This window comes from Triticum urartu, chromosome 6A (genome assembly GCF_056163025.1).
Source record: "Triticum urartu cultivar PI428250 chromosome 6A, HENAU_Tu73, whole genome shotgun sequence".
Lineage (NCBI taxonomy): Eukaryota > Viridiplantae > Streptophyta > Magnoliopsida > Poales > Poaceae > Triticum > Triticum urartu.
In genome coordinates, this window is record NC_141878.1 from 56,130,698 (window position 1) to 56,152,989 (window position 22,292).

The following is a 22,292-nucleotide window of genomic DNA, read 5'->3' on the forward strand; positions in this document are numbered from 1 at the left end:
CGGACATGCATCATACTCGATTGTGCATCATGCCATGTTGATGTGTTGGTTGTTTACTATGTTGTGTGCTTCTTTTCCGGTGATTGCTTCTTCGGGTTGGTTCCGGTAACGTCATGTTGTGAGGATTCGTTCGACTACGTCCGTTTATCTTCTTCATGGACTCGTTCTTCTTCCTTGCGGGATTTCAGGCAAGATGATCATACCCTCGAAATCACTACTATCTTTGCTATGCTAGATGCTCGCTCTTTTGCTATGCCAATGCTACGATGCCTACCATTTGCTTGTCAGCCTCCCAGATTGCCATGTCAAACCTCTAACCCATCATGTCCTAGCAAACCTTTGATTGGCTATGTTACCGCTTTGCTCAGCCCCTCTTATAGCGTTGTTAGTTGCAGGCGAAGATTGAAGTTTGTTCCTTGTTGGAACATGGAGATGTTGTTCCTTGTTGGAACATGTTTACTTGTTGGGATATCACTATATATCTTATTTAATTAATGCATCTATATACTTGGTAAAGGGTGGAAGGCTCGGCCTTATGCCTGGTGTTTTGTTCCACTCTTGCCGCCCTAGTTTCCGTCATATCGGTGTTATGTTCCCGGATTTTGCGTCCCTTACGCGGTTGGGCTATAATGGGAACCCCTTGACAGTTCGCCTTAAGTAAAGCTCTTCCAGCAATGCCCAACATTGGTTTTACCATTTGCCACCTAGCCTTTTTCCCTTGGGAGTCGCGCATCCCGAGGGTCATCTTATTTTAACCCCCCCCCCCCCCGGGCCAGTGCTTGTCTAAGTGTTGGTCCGAACTGAGCTTCCTGCGGGGCCACCTCGGGGAAACTTGAGGGTTGGTTTTACTCGTAGCTAGTCTCATCTGAGTGTGCCCTGAGAAAGAGATATGTGCAGCTCCCATCAGGATGTCGGCACATCGGGCGGTGTTGCTGGTTTAGTTTTACCCTGTCGAAATGTCTTGTTGTACCGGGATACCGAGTCTGATCGGAATGTCTCGGGTGGAGGTCTATTCCTTCGTTGACCGTGAGAGCTTGTGATGGGCTAAGTTGGGACACCCTGCAGGGATTGAACTTTCGAAAGCCGTGCCCGCGGTTATGGGCAGATGGGAATTTGTTAACGTCCGGTTGTAGAAAACCTGAATTTGACCTTAATTAAAATGAATCAACCGCGTGTGTAACCGTGATGGTCTCTTTCCGGCGGAGTCCGGGAAGTGAACACGGTTGTTGGAGTTATGCTTGACGTAGGTAGTCCAGGATCACTTCTTGATCATACTTTTATCGACCGTGCTTTGCCTTCTCTTCTCGCTCTCATTTGCGTATGTTAGCCACCATATATGCTAGTCGCTTGCTGCAGCTCCACCTCATACCTTTTACCTTACCCATGAGCTTAAATAGTCTTGATCGCGAGGGTGCGAGATTGCTGAGTCCCCGTGGCTCACAGATACTTCCAAAACCAGCTTGCAGGTGCCGATGAGTCCGTGCAGATGACGCAACCAAGCTCAGGAGGAGCTTGATGAAGATCTTGTCTTATGTGTTGATTTCGTTCTAGTTGATCAGTAGTGGAGCCCAGTTGGGGTCGATCGGGGACCGTGTCGCATTTGGGGTTCTTCTTTTATTTTGGTTCCGTAGTCGGACCATGAGTGTATTTGATTGATGTAATGTTTATTCTTGTAATTGTGTGAAGTGGCGATTGTAAGCCAACTATGTATCTCTTTCCCTTATGTATTACATGGGTTGTGTGAAGATTACCTCACTTGCGACATATGCCTTCAATGCGATTATGTCTCTAAGTCGTGCCTCGACACGTGGGAGCTATAGTCGCATCGAGGGTGTTACACAATGCTTCATACTCTGCTGCGTTGTTAGTGCACGGAAACATCAATCGTAACACATAACAAAATTTATCACCTCGTGGGGAAGTTAATACAACTCCAGCCCCCGAGCCCTCCAATTGCCTGGACCCATCAAACTGAATAGTCCAATAGGTGTTGTCCGGCTTTTCTTCTGGCACCTGCATCTCTGTCCAGTCATTGATGAAGCCAACCAAGGCTTGAGACTTAATCGCAGTGCGTGGAACATACTTCAGCCCATGAGACCCAAGCTCAATTGCCCACTTGGCCACTCGCCCTGTAGCTTCTCTATTTTGAATAATGTCTCCCAAAGGAGTGGAGCTAACCACAGTGATTGGATGTCCCTGAAAGTAATGTTTAAGCTTCTGGCTTGCCATGAACACCCCATAAACAAGCTTCTGCCAATGTGGATATCGTTGCTTAGAATCAATTAGCACTCCACTGACATAATAAACCGGCCGCTGAACCGGATGCTCTCTGCCAGCCTCCTTGCGTTCTACCACCATAGCCACACTAACTGCCCATGAGTTGGCAGCCACGTATAACAATAGCGGCTCTTTCTCAATTGGAGTAGCTAGGACCGGCGGCTTAGCTAGCTGTGCCTTTAGATCCTCAAAAGCGGCGTTCGCAGCATCACTCCAAACAAAAACATCCGTTTTCTTCATCAATTGATACAGAGGCATAGCCTTTTCCCCTAATCGGCTCAATGCAGCCACACGACCCGCCAGTCGTTGAACATCATTGATGCGGGTTGGTTTGGCTAGAGATGTGATTGCCTTGATTTTCTCCGGGTTAGCTTCAATACCTCGGTTAGACATCAGAAAACCCAAGAGCTTGCCGGCTGGCACTCCAAAAACACATTTGGTCGGGTTAAGCATCATTTTGTAAACCCGAAGATTATCAAAAGTCTCTTTCAGGTCTGTGACCAAGGTTTCCTCTTCCCTGGATTTCACCACTATATCATCCACATAGGCATGAACATTGCGCCCAATTTGATTGTGAAGACAATTCTGCACACACCGCTGGTAAGTCGCCTGGGCACTCTTAAGCCCAAAAGGTATAGACACATAGCAGAAAGCCCCAAAAGGAGTTATAAATGTTGTCTTCTCCTGATCCTTGACTGCCATCTTAATCTGATGATAACCGGAGTAAGCATCTAAGAAACTCAATCGTGCGCAACCCGCCGTAGCATCAATGATCTGATCAATACGGGGAAGAGCAAAAGGATCGGCCGGACAAGCCTTGTTTAAATCTGTGTAATCCACACACATACGCCAGGTGCCATTCTTTTTAAGCACGAGCACCGGGTTAGCTGACCATTCTGGGTGAAAGCCCTCCACAATGAACCCGGCCGCCAAGAGCCGGGCCACCTCTTCTCCAATGGCCTTGCGCCTTTCTTTGTTGAACCGCCGAAGAAACTGTCTGATAGGTTTGAACTTTGGATCAATATTAAGAGTATGCTCAGCGAGCTCCCTCGGGACACCCGGCATGTCTGAAGGTTTCCATGCAAAGATGTCCCGGTTCTCACGGATGAACTCATGAGCGCGCTTTCCTATTTCGGATCCAAGTTTGCGCTGATGATGAACTGTTTGGATGAATCGCCAGGCACAAATTCAACCATCTTAGTGTCATCAGTTGATTTGAACTTTAACTCCGGCTCATGCTCTGTTGTTGGTTTCTTTAATGACGTCATGTTCGTCGGGTCAACATGATCCTTGTAGAATTTCAACTCCTCTGTCGCACAAACAGATTCAGCATAGGCAGCATCCCCTTCTTCACATTCCAAAGCTATCTTTCGGCTCCCATGGACTGTAATAGTGCCCTTGTGACCCAGCATCTTGAGCTGTAAATATACATAACACGGCCGAGCCATGAACTTGGCATAAGCCGGCCGCCCAAACAGAGCATGATATGGGCTTTTGATTTTAACCACTTCAAAGGTTAATTTTTCTGCTCTGGAGTCATACTCATCTCCATAGGCTACTTCTAGCTCGATCTTACCAACTGGGTATGCCGACTTACTAGGCACCACACCATGAAAAACAGTGTTGGATTGTTTAAGATTTTTGTCCGTCAATCCCATCCGGCGAAACGTCTCATAGTAAAGGATGTTGATGCTGCTGCCTCCATCCATGAGTACCTTAGTAAACTTGTACCCACCAACCTGAGGTGCCACTACTAACGCCAAGTGACCCGGATTATCAACCCGGGGCGGGTGGTCCTCTCTGCTCCACACAATGGGCTGCTCCGACCAACGTAAATAACGTGGAACTGCCGTCTCAATGGCATTGACGGCCCTCTTGTGGAGTTTCTGGTCTCTCTTACATAAACTGGTAGTAAAGACATGATACTGTCCACTATTCAACTGCTTCGGGTTGCTCTGATAGCCGGATTGTTGCTGCTGTTGATTCCCTTGGCCGTGTTGCTGATTATATCCTCCCTGGTGACCAGGATGACCATGAAAACCTCCTCCGCTTGAACCGGCGCCCGGACCCTAAAAGCCGCCTGAGCCGCCACCCGGGCCGTGACCCCCATCAAATGCGTTTGAATTTTTAAACGCCTTCATGATCGTGCAATCCTTCGACAAGTGGGTAGCTGGCTTCTCCCGGGTACCGTGTCTTGGACAATGTTCATTCGACAACTGCTCAAGGGTGGGGCCTGACCCGCCCGATCGAGGGGGCTGTATGCCCTTGCGCCGCTGATTACCACCCTGTGCATTAGTATTAGCAACAAACTCATCAGCCTTATGCTTATTACCTCCTTGATTTGCCGGGTTATGCTGGTGACCCTTGCCATTGTCGTTCTTCTTTCCCTTCGTTGCCTTTTCTTCATCAGACGCCGGGTCTTTGGTGGTATCAAAATCGGCATACTTGACAAGAGCCGCCATCAACGTTCCCATGTCATTACAGTCACGTTTAAGCCGCCCCAACTTCTGCTTCAGAGGTTCAAAACGGCAATTTTTCTCCAACATCAAAACTGCTGAGCCGGCGTCCATTTTATCAGACGAATGCATTATCTCCTTGACCCGGCGCACCCAATGGGTTGTAGATTCTCCATCCTCTTGCTTGCAATTGGTCAGGTCCACAATTGACATTGGTTGCTTACACGTGTCTTTAAAGTTCTGGATGAACCGTGCCTTCAACTCTGCCCATGAGCCGATAGAACTGGGTGGTAATCCTTTCAACCAGGTCCGAGCCGTTCCATCCAACATCATGGTAAAGTACTTGGCCATTGCAGCATCACTGACCTCCAACAGCTCCATAGCCATCTCATAACTCTCAATCCAGGCCCCGGGCTGTAAGTCAGCCATGTAGTTAGGTACCTTACGAGGTCCCTTGAAATCCTTGGGCAACCGCTCATTGCGTATGGCTGGGACCAGGCAAGGTACGTCTCCGGTTCTCGTAACCACTCCTGCCTCAACCGAGGTTGCTGGATAAGCCGGAAAGATTTGGTGAGCCGCCTGCTCTGCTGCTATCTGAGCCGCCCGTTCCGCCTCTTCACGAATCCTCTCCTGATCCGCCAAGTTAAGGGCTCCAGCCCGCACCGGCTCATGCCTATATGGCCGGTTGTGGCGTTGAGCATTACTGGACATCTCTGCAGATTCCATGTGCCTACTGTAACTCGGGCTCCGGCTTGGGCGAGGAGTTGAGTGAATCCTGTATCGACTATAGGAGTATGCATCCTGCTGGGCCAAAGCTGTCTGAAGTAGTTCTCTTACCCTCCGGGTTTCAATTGCTGCTGGTGAGTCGCCTTCCATTGGGAGAGCTGCCAAACGAGCCGACACTGCAATGAGGTTCTCCATGGGATTGGAGAAGTGACCCGGGGGCGTTGCTATATAACGAGGAGGAGTTGTATTCATGCGCGGCGGCTCCATGGTGCGTGGCTGAACTAGTGCATCGGGCATCGTGACCCGGTTTGCCTCTGGCGGGTTGCTCCCTCCAGCTCCGGGTGTATGGAACAGATTCCTCGGATCCAGCGTTAGAGGAAGACGTGACTGAGTTTTCTGACGCCTCCTCCTCATGACCTCGTTTGATGCATTAAGATCCACCGAGAGCCGGAAGGTTTCTGCTTGAAGCTGCTGAGCACGAGCATCCAAAGCTGCTCGTTCTGCTGCCATCCGGGTTTCCTCGCGGCTAGATTTTCCTTAGCTTGCACCATCTCCTCCCGCACACGTGCCACTTCCGCGTCATGCTGGGCTTTATCCGTCGGCTCTACCGGAGCGGTTAACAGAGTCGTCAGTTTATCCATGAGGTCAATGAGAACCTGAGCCGGGGGGCGCGCGGGGTCTCCTGACCCGGCAGCTGCCGACCTGGTGGCCGCCGCGTCACTGCGGTGGAGTTCTGCCCGGGCTGTGTCCCTGCCATGAAGACTCCGGCCCATTTCGGCGGCTCAAGGGGGTCCGGAATACTGCTGCCATCAAAACAGCCCCCGAGCATGCCGTCTTGCAGTTGGTACAACGAGTTCGTCTCACCTGTTGATGATGCAGTATCAGAGCAGATGGCCGTCTCCCCGCCTTCCATTGATCCTTCGGATTATTCACCGCCATGGATGCAGCCTACGAAGGCATGCTTCATGACAGATTGAACACGGGCGGACCCGGCGCGCTAAGCCGTTTCGATGAGGTCGGTGTGGACATCCGGCTCAGGGCCTGACTCGCCGATCCGGCCGATGAAAACGTGAATTCCACCGAAGGGGATCCGGTACCCGTACTTGATTGAGCCGGCCTCGGGGCCCCAGCCTTCGTCGTCGATGTAGATCTTTCCGCGACGACTCTTGGTCATCCGGCCCACAGCGTATCCCTTGAGCCCTTCGAAGTTGCCCTTCAAGAACTCAAATCCACCGTGCGCTGGCCCCACGGTGGGCGCCAACTGTCGTGGAGTTGACACGGCAGATGTCCTAGAGCAAGGACTTAGTCGTAGGGCCATCGCACTAGGAAGCTTAAAGGGGTTAATCGGGACAAAGGACACGAGAGAGTTTTATACTAGTTCGGTCCCTTACGGTGAAGGTAAAAGCCTACGTCTAGTTGTGATTGGTATTGCTGAGGTTTCGACTTCCAAGAGGCTCAACTCGCCGGCTTAGTTATCGACTTGGTCGTTTTCCTCTCTAAACCGCCACCGGGTCGTCCCCTTATACACGGGTTGACGCCTGGTGGCTTACAGAGTCCCGGCCGGCTCATAATCGTGTCCGGCTCGGTGACTTCCTTTACATGCCTTTCTTTACAAGTCTTTCCGCCCATATGGCGGTTTACAATGACGGGCCTTAAGCCGGCCCGAGGCCTTTGGGCTTTCTATATATACTAATAAACTATCATCTTGACTGTCTATTGGGCTTCTTATGTAACCCGCCATTAAGTCTGACCCGGCCCCTCCTGGGCGGGTCTCAACTGATAGTAATATCCCCAACACTACCGGATCCACGACCTTGTGCAGTCTCCTTACTAATGTCTATCCTCTTCTGTTTCACAATTCGAAATGTTGTATCACTTTAAATCTAGCAAAGGACCTATTTTCCTTAAGATTATCCAAGGCTTGCCACATGCAAAACTCTCTTTGTAATATTATATTTTCGCTATGATTTTAATCATGAACGGCCCTAACAGCCACATGACACCAACGTCTTTCAACGATATGCTAAACCAATGGCTTAAGTCCTACTTTTTTGGTGGCTTCGTAGCAATGCATGGGCATTGTGCTAGTTTACTGTTATTCCCATAACAGCATATACTCATTAATATCGTAAAAATGAAGAACATGGGCAATCATACTGTTAACTGGTCAGAATGGACAAGTTATCTAGAGGGACATAGCTTCGGTGCCTTAAAGGCACCTGCCTTTGGGTCACTGACATGTGGGCCAGCCACCTATTGGGCCCACACGTCATAGACACAAAGGTAGGCGCCTTAAGGCACCGAAGCATCGTCCTATCTAGAGCTATCCTAAAGCTCATTCTACGCTATATCGGAAAATAAATCTCATACTAATAAATCTTGGTAACATGTTGGATCATGATTTAAATCATCTTTAAGTAAATTTTAGCACGAAAAGATGAAAATGAACTCCACTTATTAGTGTTTCCTGGTACAAATAGACTTGCCACATGGAGGGAAATCCTACAAATGATAAATGAATAATTACTCATAATTTCAAATGAAGTGGTTATTTTTTATTTGAACTCTGTTAGAAATATCAGCGGAGGTCACATACAGAACAAAATAAATATAACTAAGCTTAAGCTTCAAAAGGGTTCAAGTCAGTTTTCATGTAATCAACTTCCAGCTGTTGTGTATCTCCTCTTCAGAAAAAAAAAATATGGCATGTGAGATATGGACTAACACTAACATTAGAGAATTATATCATCCTTCAATAGGCAGGAAACAATAAAATGGTTAAATTATTCTAGAAAGGATTTGCCAATCTTGTTAATCATTGTTTATTTTCTGGAACACATACACATGTAAGAATTGTTTTATTGTATGGATGTTCATATAGTAAACCGATGATGAAAGTTTGCTAGTTCTAACTTAAACCACAAAAAATAAATAGAAGAGGCTAACCAATTGCAGCCAGTGCCTGGCTACAGAACATAAAGAAAATGAAATACCACAAACATATTTTTGTTAGTCAATCATAATCATTACATAAAAGCCACCACATACACATCAGAACAGAACATGGCAGAACATCATCGATGTACATGAGGGCATGAAGCAGCAAAGAAACAAATGATATGATAGTAATTCAAATTATTGGCTAACACGGAATGACGTGAGCATAATTTCATCAACCAATTGTTGAATAATAATTTGCTTTTGGTATTGACAATGTAATCCATGCTATTACCTGCAGTGTAGACACTTTCGAATGGATGATAGTGAGGACGGGTTATGGTGTTTTCGGCAAGCTTCTTCAAATTCAATGAGTCAAGGTGGATCATGAGGATGCCATTAATTGTCCAAATGATCACGGCATTATTCTGCTCAGCAAACCCTAGTATCGATAGGGCTATGGGGTTTTTATCCTCCTAGTTCAGAGAAAGTAGCTTGTCCAGTTTAATAGTTCTTCCAAGCTCCCATGAAGCAACACCATTACAATCTGTCTTCCTCTTCCATAATTGGGCGGTGTAGTCTGACACTGACATCAAGAGGAAACCCAGCCCGCCGCCCTTGGCCCTCATAACCTGGAAGTAGTTGCCCTTGCCATACATATCCACTGGAACTCATATCATAGCTAAGCTCTGCTTCTCCAAATCAAACTCAACAATTCCGTCAACATTCCCAGAAAGCATCCAGTAAAGGGAATCTCCAACCAGCACATCATCAGGTTCATAAAGCAGGGTGGAATAACTGCTCCTATGAGCGTGGTATGGAAGCACTATTGAGATAAGATCTCCCCATAAGCCGGTCTTTGAGGAGTAAACACAGACAAGCGCTCGTGTGTGTTGCTCGTCGTCCTTATCCCAAACTGTCACCGCCAAGACCACCTGGAAGTTGGACCTCTCCGGCAATGCGAAGCACCGCCCCGTGTGTCCTCAGGAAATCCGAAGGGACGGCAATGCGATGAAGGTCGCCGGTGACGGGGTCCTACAGCAGGACCTGCAAAGGCTTCGTAGATCGAAAGAGTAGGAGACCATGACGGCATCCAAGGGAAAAGCAGTAATCGTTGACGCCGAACGGCAAGGAGAAGCGCCCAGGAGGGACACGATTGGGGGCCTCTAGAGTAGATAGGTCCAGAGTAGATAGGAAGTTGAGAAACTCGTCGAAGGAACCGAGGAGAGGAGGGTTGCGGCGGTGGCGGAGGAGGAAGCGGTGACGGAATCAGGGGTCAGATACGAGTTGGCGCCGGCGCTTGCAGACGATGGATGCGCGTGGGAGTGACGAGGGCTGCGGGGGGAGGCGGAGCGGGATCTCAGGGAGCAGGTCGTCATCGTCCAGCGGCACGGCTGCCGGCGAGAGGTCTTGGCGGCGGCGGCGCATCTCCTCTGGGCAGTGACCGTGGACTCGAAGCAGCACGCAAGATGTTGGTACAGTGACGAGACGGGTTGCAGCTCATTTTGTTCTGATTGTTCGAGAGCCCATGGCCCATGGCCCATGGCCTATGCCTACACAAACATTGAGGCCCACGATATGTGATATTTTTTTCTAGTATCTGGCAGCTTTATCTCAAACAAAAAAAATCTGGCAGCTGTCCCTCTTGAGGCCCTGAAGGAAGAGAAGGGAAGAAGGATCAAATCAAGACAAGCAGATTAACCAACATGGTGAGGTTAGTGGTTCTTGTTCCTGATACACCAGGCACGACAAGGTCAGCGTCCAGCCTGATGCCGACGGTGGACGAAGCAGCGGCGACCATCCTCCGAGCACGGCCTGGACCGGGCAGAGATTGAGAAAACACAAGGAGAGGTAGACAGACAACAACAGGTAAAGCAATCTTACTATTCACCATACATATTCCACAGATATTTGCATACACATTTACAATTCAACCAATCCTAATACACCTATCACTTTCATAGGTACAACAATACTAATATACTAACACTTGCAAAGTGGTAAGATATGATGTAAAAAAAAAAAGCAAAGTGGTAAGATACACATACAAATGAACTTTTAACAAGTACAAAGTGGTTATCGCACGCACCAAGCCTCATCCCGCTGACCTGAAAAGGAGGCGGCGAGTGGTAAGGTGAAAGGGTTGTTGACCGTAAAAATTATGAATTTCTCACTACTCCAAAGTTATTTCCCCTCACGGAATCATAAACATGTTGAAAACTGATTAGAAGTATATATAACCGAGCCATGATTACATATATGGGTGAAATCATCCACACACAGGGGTCCGCTTTGAACAAAGACAACACTGAGGTTTTCACTCTCCAACCCCAACGAACAAACTGACAGAAAGTAATTCAGAGAACAAGGAGGTAACCAAACATATGCTACTGGCATATACTTTCACCCAAACACAGAGAGAACAGGGGGAGCCAAAATACCTGTATACATCAAAACAGCTTCATGTGTATATACAGCTAGTAGTGTGTGGTGAAAATGGTACATCTTGAATCAACTAATAATCGTGCTAATCGGACTATACCAAAAAGAACGAGAGAGAAAACACTGACTTATTATATAATATATAACTTAATCAACACAAACATAGGCCATCAGAAGTTAGATACAGGAGGATATGGCATCCAAGGGCACAACCAAAATTTGATTCTCCACCGAAGACTACAGACAGTACAGACATTGTTCGTCCACAGATGTTCACTAATGCCAAGGAAAAAAAGGCTTACTGATCTATCAACTATTCAAGTTTCAGTGCATGTTGGTGATACAGCTTATTACGCATTTCTCTACTCAAGATTTGTTTAGCTAGACTCCGTCACCAAACAAATTTCAGGGGGGAAATGAATTTACAGTCACCAAACCAATTTCAGGGGGAAAATGAATTTACCATCACCAAACAAGTTTCGAGGGGTAGGGGAAATGAATAATAATGCTAGTAGGAGCAGGACATGAATTAGTATTTAGGCCCCATTCGGCAACACTCCAGCTCCCAACTCCGTGGAGCTGAAATGGTGGAGCGGAGCGGGGCATAGTTCATTTTTGAGGAGCAGCTATTCTGTCGCTCCTCGTTTCCAGCATCGAGCGGAGCGGAGCGGAGGGAGTGGTCCGTTTCCGAACGGGGCCTTAGTCATGCAGCATTTCCTTTGTTGTACTTCAAACAGTAATTATCAGTTTGCTGGCAGATATGGCAACTGACCTTTTTAGATCTTCAGTCAAGCTGCATTTATAGCTCATTAGGCATTTTTTTCAAGAACAATTGCTAAGCTAGATGTATTTATATCATATTAAAAACCTGAATGAAGTGTGAATCGATGAGAGAAGATGATAAGGAATGCAAATATATGGTCCATGGATTATTTTTTCCTTATGACAGTTGGAAACGATGCCCCGCTCCCGCTCCGCTCGCTCCCCCTCCCCCCTTGCCTAGCCCCACCAACCCTGCCGCCGACGAGCCCACGCCGGTAGCCCTCCTCCCTCAGCTCCCCCTACCCCCACCCCCCCAGCCCCTCCCCTCCGCCCATGGCGCCCCCGTCCGACTCCGCCGGCGACCTCGACCTCAGCCCCGCTAGCGCGCGCCGCTGGATGGAGTCCGAGGGCGAGTCCAGCCGGTCCTACAGCGACGTCGCCAGAAGCTCCCCTGCTCCACCAAGCCCGGCGCCCCCCGCGTCGCGCCTCCACCCTGCGGCTGCGCGTGAGTGCGCCGCAGCCCCCCGACGCGCCGCGGCCGCATCTCGCCTGGGCCCTCGCTCCGAGGTCCACCGCGTCCAGGGTGGTGCGGAGGTCGACGCTGACGGCTTCCAGCTCCCCCGGCGCAGGAACCGCCGCCGCCGCGCGCGCCCTGAGGCTGCCCCCCCCCCCACCCCCCGCGCGCCCAGCAACCGCCGCGCCGTCGCAGCCCGTCCCCGGAGGAAAGCGCCGGCCTCTGCTTCCGCTGCCTCGACCCCGGTCACCCTGTCCGGGACTGCACAAACGACGTTCGCTGTCGACGTTGCCTCTACTCCGGCCACAGCTCCCGGGACTGCCACAAGTTCTGCCGCGGCGTTCTCCATGCACCTCCCCGCGCCACCACCCCCCCCCCCCCCAGCCGCGGCGCCGCGCGCGCCACCGCTCCTGCATGCCCCGCCTGCTGCTGACCCCTCCGCCAGCGAGCCAACCCAGCCCTCCACTCCGGTGCGCGTGGTCATGTCCCGCTCCGTTGAGATGGAGGAGGCCGAGCTCGTTCTGCGGCGCGGGATGGTGGTTTCCATCACAGGAGCCAGGCCGGCGGTCACCCCGCGGGAGGTCGAGGACGTCCTGCACTCCTCCCTTTGCCTCCAGCCCGGCGACTTCTCCATCCACGTGCACGCACCGGAGGATTTCCTCATCATCTTCTCCACCAACGAGATCATGGCGCGGCTCGCGGGCGACCACTTCATCAACGGCCCCGGCTTCACTCTGTCGCTCCGCCCTTGGAACAAGCTAGCGCACGCCGACGTGAGCTCCTTCGAGCACACGGTCCAGGTGGAGCTCCGTGGCGTCCCTGCGCAGGCTTGGCACCTCTCCACCGCTGAACACCTTCTCGGTTCCAGCTGCTGGATCGAGCGACTGCACCCGAGCACGCGCTCGCGCGCCGACCTCGCCGTATTCTGGTTGACGGCGCGCACGCACGAGCCGGCCAGCATCCGCCGCGCGGCCGTCCTGGAGATCGTGGAATCCGTCCCCGCCGCCAGACGCGGCTCGCCGCCGACCATCCGCACACTGAGCTACCCCGTGTCTATCATGGTCACCGATGGCGCCGTTGCGCTTGCCGCCTCGACTGCTGTCGGCAACGGCGGCCCTAGTGATGATGCGTCGGGTGGCGAAGCCGGTGAGGAGACACGCCGAGATGGGTCTGGTCGTGGCCGAGGCCGAGGCCGCCACCGTAGCCGCAAGCGACGGCGCACGTCTGACGCCCGCGACGGCCGCGCGGACGGCATGGCGATCGACTCCATCGGTTGGCGCGCCGATGGGATCGCCGTCGGCACCCGATGGCCCGCCCCACGTCGTCGTACGGACACAGCCAGGCCGCTGCATGCCCGTACCCAAGGAAGGACGATGGAGCCCTGGCCCACAGCAGGCGGCCAGCTACGCTCTCGTCGGCTTTCCAAAAGAGGGAGACGCGGTGGAAAGAAAAAGCGTGCTGCTAATGCGGCAAGGATCGCCAAGGCTGCACCGCTGCCCGCTGGCCCGTCCTCTGATCCTGTGCTGCTGGGCCCGACGACGTCTGATGGCCAGCCACCATTGGCTGAGAGCCATGCACCGCTGCTGTCGCCCCACGAGCAGGACCGGTGCCTTGCAAAAGCTCTGCCGGCCCAGGCCAATCCTGACAGTCCCGCAGGCCAGGACTGCCCCACAGGCCACTTGTCGCTGGACAGCGAGGTGCCCGATTCGCCCATCCCCACCCCCGAGGATGATCCTTTGTCGGGGCAAAGTGGTGTTTCGCCCCCGTCAGCGCCCGCAGCGGTGCTGTCCCACGATGACCGGTCCACGGACCCTGCTCCACTAGCGCATACTGGCCACCGGCCCAAGCCACGGAGCAGGCCCCGCCATTCGACCACGAGGAAGGGCTTCTGGAGTCTCCCGCGGCCGCGCCATGCGCGCCAAGCATGGACCCCTCCCCTGCGGCCCCACGCGAGGGAGAGGCTGCGCTGACAACGCATCCACGCCGCAGCCACCCCTGGACAGCCCACCTGCCCACCCGGCCCAGACTGCATGCACCCACCCGGCCCAAGCTGCATGCCCCGCTATGGAGAGAACTCCAACGCGCTTCGCCTCGCCCCCGGTGACCTTGCGCCGTACACGTCCACGCGCTGGTGCAACTACAACGACAACCTGGACCCTTGGCGACTTCCTCGCTGCTGCCACCAAGCAGCTCGACGCCGCACTTCCAACTCCCGGGAAACGTCAGCGGCGATGCCCGCCCAACTTTGCCCCGCGACGTGGAAGATCTGCCTCGGCTTCGACATGCAAGGCGGCTGCTCCACCTACCGCCGAAAGACGTGCGCAAATCCACGTCATGCACACCCTTGGGATTGTTGGGCTGGACCAGAAGATCACGGCCACGGAGATGAAGACTTACGAGGGGCTCTTTGCGACGCCTCTCCCTATGGCTGTCCTCTCGGCCATGGCCGCGTTGATAGGCCGAGAGCTCCCCTCCAGCCCCGCCGTTGCGCCGATCACCACGGTGGTCGCTGGCAGCCCGATCGGGGCCTAGCTACGCCAGCGCGCCTGCTCGTCGATCTCTGCTCCATGGATCACGCCCCCAAGGTCCTGGCTTGGAACGTGCGCGGCCTCAACGCGCGCGCTCGCCGCACCGCCATTCGGTCGCTTGTTGTAACCACCAATGCATCGATCGCCTGCTTCCAAGAAACTAAGATGCAGTTAGTTTGCTCGTCGGTTGTCCTTGAGACTCTTGGCTCGGATTTTGACGACTATGTGTACTTGCCCACGGATGGGACCCGTGGCGGCATCCTGTTGGCATGGAAGAGTAGAGAGGTGGCCATCACCGATCCTCTTTTCACTACCAACGCCTTGTCTGCTAAGGTCTCCACCGCGTCTGGATTTGGCACTCCAGGGTGGCTCACCGTTGTCTACGGGCCCCAACTTGACGACGACAAAGTTGCGTTCATGCAAGAGCTCCACGACATTCACGACGAGTGCCCCGGACCGTGGATGTTGTGCGGGGACTTCAACCTCATATATCGCGACGAGGACAAAAACAACGGGAACGTCAACCGCCGCATGATGGGTCGCTTTCGACGCGTGCTCAACGACCTATCTCTCAAAGAAGTGTACCTCAACGGGAGACGCTACACTTGGTCGAATGAGCAGTCGCCTCCGACCCTTGTCCACCTCGACCGGGTGCTTTGCACCACGGACTGGGAGGAGCTTCATAGCGCGTGCTTCCTACGCTGCCTCGCCTCCGTCGTCTCCGACCACAGCCCCCTGCTCCTGGACTGCTCTCCGATAGCGCCTCCACACCGGCGCTTCCACTTCGAGGATTTCTGGATTCGCCTCGACGGATTCCACGATGTCGTCGCGGCTGCATGGCACTCCGTCCACGTGGCAGACCCATTCCGGCGATTCATGTTGCGCATGCAGGCCACCGCGCGCCAGCTCACTAGCTGGAGCTCGCGGACCGTGGGCAATGTGCGCCTCAGGCTGGCAATCTCCCGCGAGCTTCTTCTCAGGCTTGACACTGCCTTGGAGAGTAGAGCTTTGTCCCCGCACGAAGGCACAAAGACTGGCTGCATCGCTGGAGCGATCCATCGCTCGCCAACGTGCCCGCCTTGCGAACCTCAAAGACGGCGATGCCAACACATCCTTCTACCACCGGCAATGCTCATATAGGCGGCAAAAGAACACGGTGCACAGCCTGATGGTTGACGAGGAAATCATCACGGACCAGGGGGACATGGCCGCGGCAGCTTATGCGCACTTTGACGCTCTGCTTGGCACCGCCGCGCCCCGGGAGTGCACTCTGGACCTCCCCGCCCTCATCACGCCTGCCAACCTCGACGACCTTGATGCACCTTTTGACGCCGAGGAGATTTGGCAGGCCATCAAGCGCTTGCCCGCATGCAAAGCTCCCGGCCCCGACGGCTTCACTGCTGACTTCCTGCGCGCATGCTGGCCCATCGTCAAGCAGGACCTCATCGACATGTTCCAGCAGCTCTACGCGCTCCCGGGCCGTGGTTTCAGCTGCCTTAACCAGGCACTCCTCATGCTGCTGCCCAAGCGCGCGGACGCTCGCTGTCTCGGAGACTACAGGCCGATAAGCCTCATCCACCTCGTCGCCAAGATCTTCGCGAAGGTCCTCTCGCTGCGTCTCGCGCCCAAGCTCAATGCCCTCGTCAGCGCGAACCAGAACGCGTTCATCCCCGGACGCTCGTTGCATGACAACTTCGTCCTCGTCCGGCAGTCCGCGCGCCTCCTCCATCAGCTCAAGGCCCCCCGCTTGCTGCTGAAGCTCGACTTGGCACGGGCCTTCAACTCGATCAGCTGGCCGTTCCTCTTCGAGGTATTGCGCCAATACGGATTCGGCAACCGCTTCCTGGACTGGCTGGCCATTCTGCTTTCGTCGGCCAGCACCAAGGTGCTCCTGAATGGCAAGCCCGGCCCGACCATTTGGCATCGCTGCGGGTTTCGACAGGGCGATCCCCTCTCGCCCCAGCTATTTGTCCTCGCGGTCGACACGCTTAGCCGTCTCCTTCGCCGAGCCACCGAGACGGGCATCTTGCAGCAGCTTCACCCGCGGCGCCCGATCCCGGCCGTCTCACTATATGCGGACGATGTGATCCTATTTTGCCACCCCACCCAGGGCGACACCATGGCAGTGAAAGGAGTCCTGCAGCTCTTCGGACGCGCGTCGGGCCTCCAGGTGAACTTCTTGAAGAGCTCTGCCACACTCATCTACTGCGACGCCGACGATGTGGCGCCCATCATCGACGCACTTGGCTGCCCCATCGTGGACCTGCCTATCACATATCTTGGCATCCCGCTCGCGATCAAGCGCCCATCCGCTGCCCTGCTCCAACCCGTGGTTGACAAAACTGCTGGCATGCTGCCTACCTGGAAGGCGCGCCTCATGAACAAGGCTGGCCGCCTTGCTTTTGTCAAGGCCGTACTCAGCGCCATCCCCATCCACCAGCTGCTGGCGCTAGCACCACCGAAGCGGATCATCAAGGCGCTGGAGAAGATACAGAGGGGGGTTCCTTTGGGCCGGACGCGCCGAAGCCAACGGCGGCTCAACTGGCGGCGCGTCGCACGGCCGATCTCGCTTGGAGGACTTGGTGTCCACGACCTCGAGCGCACAGGCCTCGCCCTCCGCACACGTTGGCTGTGGCTAAGCCGCACCGACAGCGCCAGGGCTTGGAGCGGTCTTGACCTGCAGTTCTCCGCCGACGAGCGCGCCTTTTTCTTTGCCTCGACCACCATGCAGATAGGCAACGGCCAGCTCGCCTTGTTCTGGGAAGACCGCTGGATTGACGGACGCTCCGTCAGCGAGATCGCGCCGGCGTTATACTCTTGCATCCCCAAGAGACGCCACAAGCTGCGGACGGTGGCGGATGGCCTTCAGGCCAACAGTTGGGGGCGCGACATACAGGGCACCATTGGGATTCAAGAGATCGGCGAGTACCTGCAACTATGGCACATGATTGAGCACACAACGCTCTCCGCCGAGCCAGATCATCTACTCTGGAAGTGGAGCTCCAATGGCACCTACTCCCCGCAGTCCGCCTACCTTGCCACGTTCCACGGATCCACCGCATGTGATGCTTGGAAGCTAACTTGGAAATGCTGGGCGCCGCCACGGGTACGCTTCTTCCATTGGCTCGCCCACTTAGACCGGTGTTGGACCGCTGACCGCCTCGCCCGTCGCGGCTTGCAGCACCCCGCGTGCTGCCCACTCTGTGACCAGGCGCCGGAGACCCTCCAACATCTCCTCGCCTGCCCGTTCTCCCGGCAGGTATGGTATGAAATCCTGAGCTGGCTAAGGGTTCCTTGCAATCCACCTGATGGCGAGCCATCAACCAACACCTGGTGGCTCTCCGTGCGGCAGCACACGCCCAAGCCTATGCGCAAGGGCCTCGCCTCGGCGACCCTACTCATTCCTTTGATGTTGTGGAAGCATCGGAACGACTGCGTCTTCGACAGAGCCAGCCCTTCTATAGCTACGCTACTGGATAAAATCAAGGAGGAGGCGACCCTTTGGGCCAGAGCCGGCGCGCTGGGCCTGTGTGCCCTCATTCCCCAAACCTGGGATGTACATTAATTGCAGCACCCTCACTCTGTATAATTGCCTCCTAGGAGGATGTAACTGAACCCCCTTCCTTTTCAATGCAACGAAGCGCAAACCTTCTGCGTTTTCTCGAAAAAGACAATAGAAATTTCAATACAGAGGATACTATTTGGTCCATTTAGAAATTTGAACCAAGGGAACATGAAGATACTCATTAGACCCGGTGATTTCACTCCGGTAATCAGATCACGTTCACTCAGATCCTAATTGTCACTCGAAACAATCGCAACTGCACCATCTACCAGCACCCAATTACAAGAACCGCCAACGAGGAAAGAGTATTCAAGTTTCTCACTGAGCACAAGGAGGAAGTATTTCATTCTGCTACCCGCTTAACGTGACAGACTCCTCATCTATAAGAAGGCAAGGAAGCTGGGCCAGGAGAAAACATCAAGGAGGCCTCGATCCATGAAAGCATGATGGGAGGCTGTTAGGTGGGCAATAGTTGAGCAAAGGGTTGTAGAGAGACTCGTAGAGTATGCTCTTGCAGTTTGGTACTTGAGAAATAGTAATAATGAGAAAAGCAATACATATTCGTAAAAGAACAGCTCAGATAACTCAACTTGCATGTGCAAGATAAGCTTACCTGCTCGACCAGTACATCACAATATCATATCTAACTGAATAATCGCCGTATGTATTGTCTACACCGTGTCCACCACAAATGCCTCACAACTTCCGCTCCCTTGTGTCCACCACCAATGCCTGTTATAAGCATAATAAGTCAAACGGCACATTACAAAGAAACGGTCAAATAGGTATGAGGAGGCATAAACAAGATACTTAGATAAACTTGCAGCTGTAATTTGAAAAGATGAAATTAACTCAAGTAATTGATTTTTTTATGCTATAAACGAACACTTGCAATAGGGGTCTACTACAAGTGATAAATGAACAATTATTTTGTAAATTTCAAACCAAGTAAAGATTGTGGATTTAAGATGATTAGCAAACTCAGCGGAGATAACATACTGAAATAAAGAAATACAAATACTGAAATATAAGATGTTCTAACTTTTTATCAATCGGATGTATATAGACATGTTTTAGTGTGTTTGTTCACTCATTTCAGTCCGTATGTAGTCCATATTGAAATATCCAAAACATTTTATATTTGTGAACGGATGGACTAGCTTTTAAGCTTCCAAATGCAAGGCTACCTGTTCGACATTATAGTTTGTTCAAGCTAATTATTCTTATAGTTTTTCGCGACTTCAAACTGCTATGCACCTCATCTTGAAACACAAACTGCACTGCGGCTATGCGCTAACACTACCATTATACAACCCTTGCATATTTCAATAGGCAGGCCGCAGGCCACTGTGATTCAGGTTAATCGTTATACAAAGAACTAGCCAACCTCGATGTTGATTGTTTTAGTGCAGACTTTTTATATAACTTATATATCCTAGATAGCTGATCTGTGCTTGATCCATGTCATGGAAAAGGATTATCCGTTTGATTATTTGACAACTGCATAGCCACCAGACCAGATAGTTCCCTCTCAGGGTATGCCTATAATTAACTTCATATAGTAGTTTTTATGTTTCTTTCCATAGCTCTGACTTGAAGCAGATAGTGCAAAGTTTGGTAATAAAATAACAATATTAGGAGCAACATTGTGCAGGTTCAGAAGAGATGTGTTGAAAAGGTCACCAAGCAGCAAAAGAAACAAGTGATATTACACTACTTACTAAAGCGGCATTTAATCAGCCACTTAACGAAAAATAACTCTGTTTTGTTATATCCTCAGTGAAAAGGTACCTGGAGTGTAGACAATTTCGAATGGATAGTAACGATAAGCGATGCCGGTCACAGGAAGTTTCTTGAGCTGCAACGACTCAAGGTGGACCATGAAGACACCAACAACTGTCCAGAAGAACGCCACATTATTTTCCTCTGCATAACCTATCATATTCGGTGGCTCTTTCTCTGAATTTGGGGGAAGTAACTTGTCCAGTTCAATAGTTCTCCAACTGCTCCAAGAAACATCGCCATGACAGTCTGTCTCCCTCTTCCATAATTGGGCGATGAAGTCTGACACGACGATGAGACCCATCCCACCACCCTCTGTCCGCATAACCACGACATGGCGATTGCGGCTGGTAAGCACCTGCGCTGGCAACAATGTCACAGCTAGGGTCTGCCTATCCAAATCAAACTCGATGATATTGGATGCTGAAACCAACCAATAAATGCAATCCCCCGCCAGTACAGCGGGCTCGCCTATATGAACCATAGACACCAATGGAACCGGGCATGAGATGGTATCGCCCCATACGCCGGTCTCCGACGAGTAAACGCGGCCGAGCGCTCTTCTAGGCTGCTTCCCGTCGCTGCTTACCAAGACCACCTGGAAGTGGTCGATTTCTCCGGCGGCGCGGAGCACCGTCCCGTTGATGGGGTTCTCCAACGGGTGGAACCCGAACCCCGGGGGCACGGCCAGGCGGTGCTGGACGCCGGCGACGGGGTCCCACACGACGACCTGGAGCGGGATCGGGAGGAAGAAGAGCGCGAGGCCGTGGCGCCATCCGAGGGTCATGTAGCGGTCGTGGAGGTCGAGGGAGAAGTGGCCGCGGGGGAGGCGGTCGGGGGCGTCCAGGGCTGGCTGGAAGGTGATGCCCTGGTTCGCGTCGATGAAGCCGAGGAGCGGAGGGCTGCGGCGGTGGTGGATGCGGAAGCGGCGGCGGAAGGCGGGGTCGGAGAGGAGGCTGCGCCAGCGCCTGCAGACGAGGGAGGCGCGTGGGAGGGAGGACGGCTGCGGGGGGAGGCGGAGCAGGATCTCGGAGAGCAGGTCGTCGTCGTCCAGCGGCGGCGCCGCCGCGGAACGGGGGAGGAAGCTGGTCGTCGTCATCTCGCTCACAGGTCGTGCAGGGTGTGCGGTCAGTCAAGCCCAGGTCCAAAGTGACGCTGAAGAGACTAGACAGACCGACCGCTGCTGGCCAGAGCCCATGAGACCGTAGCTGGCTAGAGCCCATAAGGCCATGACTAGACAGACAAACGTCAAAGCCCATGATACTCTGCATATATTGTTCTAGAAAAATGAGACTTCGAGGTTGGCGCTCTGCATTGTCCAAACGGTGCTCTGTTTTTATTTTCCTTTTTTCAAGCATAGCTCGGGTAAAAATCAGCACCGTTGGTTAGGGGCAGGGATGTAAATGGTGCCCTAAACCGCGGCACAAAGCCCTTTTTTTGTTAGCTTGATAGTTTATTTTCTTAGAAAAGGAAAACTTTTTTGAACGGTTAGATTGATAAGTGGGCTTAAACGGTGCGCCGCTTGCATCCCTAGTTAGGGCATCTCCAACACGTTCTGCCGGTCTTTCGCCCGCCTTTCGGCCCCTCCCGCATGTAAAAAAACAATGAAAAAAATCACTCGGGAAAACCCACCGCACATTTCGCGATCTCCAACTAGACGACCTCCACCAATGACGCGACGGTCGTGGCCTCCCCACACGCCATAGCCTTCCCTCAAGATCCGGCCGCTATCAACGCCATATCCATCTGTCTGCCCACATGGGCTTTCATGCCATGCATGGATGGAGGCAGGGCGTCTATAGAAATCTAGGGGCCCAGGACAAGACGCAAAATAAACACTATATTTTAAAAGGAACCGTATGGGAAAAAAGAAGAAGACCATACCTTGAAGACCGTACCTTGAAATTCAAACAATTATCATCAAATCTTTGATGAGTTAGCAACTATGTGCGAAAATAGTTTAATCCTTGTAAAGTTTGAACCTCTGACAACAAAGCATAAAGCAATTTATTATCAATCTATCTGAAGTACAATGGTCAGTGATGCAACGTATTATTTCTTAGTGTTATCATTTTTTGCAGGAATAATTAGTAAACAAATAGCATATATATGATGGTGTTAAAAGGAGTGTCATGTTGGTTTTTTAGGATCAGAAGATGCACAACTAATTCTATTTGCTATCCATAAAAAAGTGGATATAGTAAACGTGTTTCCCTGCAACCCAAGATTTCAAGTTTATAGGAAAAACAAGTATTAGTCTATTTTTTTCTGTAAACACCATTAGCATACACTCGACCGTAATG

General features: G+C 52.3%; 2 protein-coding genes and 1 pseudogene across 3 annotated transcripts; 1 reads left to right on the forward strand and 2 right to left on the reverse strand.

Moving 5' to 3' along the window:
* Positions 1-8,532: 8,532 nt before the first annotated feature.
* Positions 8,533-10,102, reverse strand: LOC147963890 (uncharacterized; annotated as a pseudogene).
* Positions 10,103-10,254: 152 nt separating this feature from the next.
* LOC147963891 (putative F-box/kelch-repeat protein At1g15680) lies at positions 10,255-21,158 on the reverse strand. 2 transcript variants are annotated; one of them, XM_087531304.1, is made up of 3 exons: positions 19,999-21,158; positions 18,821-18,939; positions 10,255-10,504 (listed from the first exon to the last, which is right to left on the reverse strand). In XM_087531304.1, exons 1-2 carry the CDS (start codon positions 21,086-21,088, stop codon positions 18,851-18,853), a joined length of 1,179 nt encoding a protein of 392 aa, XP_087387430.1. In that variant the 5' UTR covers positions 21,089-21,158; the 3' UTR covers positions 10,255-10,504; positions 18,821-18,850. The 2 variants fall into 2 exon arrangements, with proteins under 2 accessions (XP_087387430.1, XP_087387431.1); XM_087531305.1 differs by lacking the exon at positions 10,255-10,504 and adding an exon at positions 10,511-11,631.
* LOC147963892 (uncharacterized) lies at positions 14,682-15,782 on the forward strand. Its single transcript, XM_087529746.1, has one exon. It carries the CDS (start codon positions 14,682-14,684, stop codon positions 15,780-15,782), a length of 1,101 nt encoding a protein of 366 aa, XP_087385872.1.
* Positions 21,159-22,292: the final 1,134 nt, after the last annotated feature.

Coding starts and splice junctions, on each gene's coding strand:
- LOC147963892 (XM_087529746.1), top strand. CDS start 14,682: ATGGATCACGCCCCCAAGGTCCTGGCTTGGAACGTGCGCGGCCTCAAC.
- LOC147963891 (XM_087531304.1), bottom strand. CDS start 21,088: ATGACGACGACCAGCTTCCTCCCCCGTTCCGCGGCGGCGCCGCCGCTG. Junction 18,940..19,998: donor CGAAATTGTCTACACTCCAG/GTACCTTTTCAC, acceptor TGCTTATAACAG/GCATTGGTGGTGGACACAAG.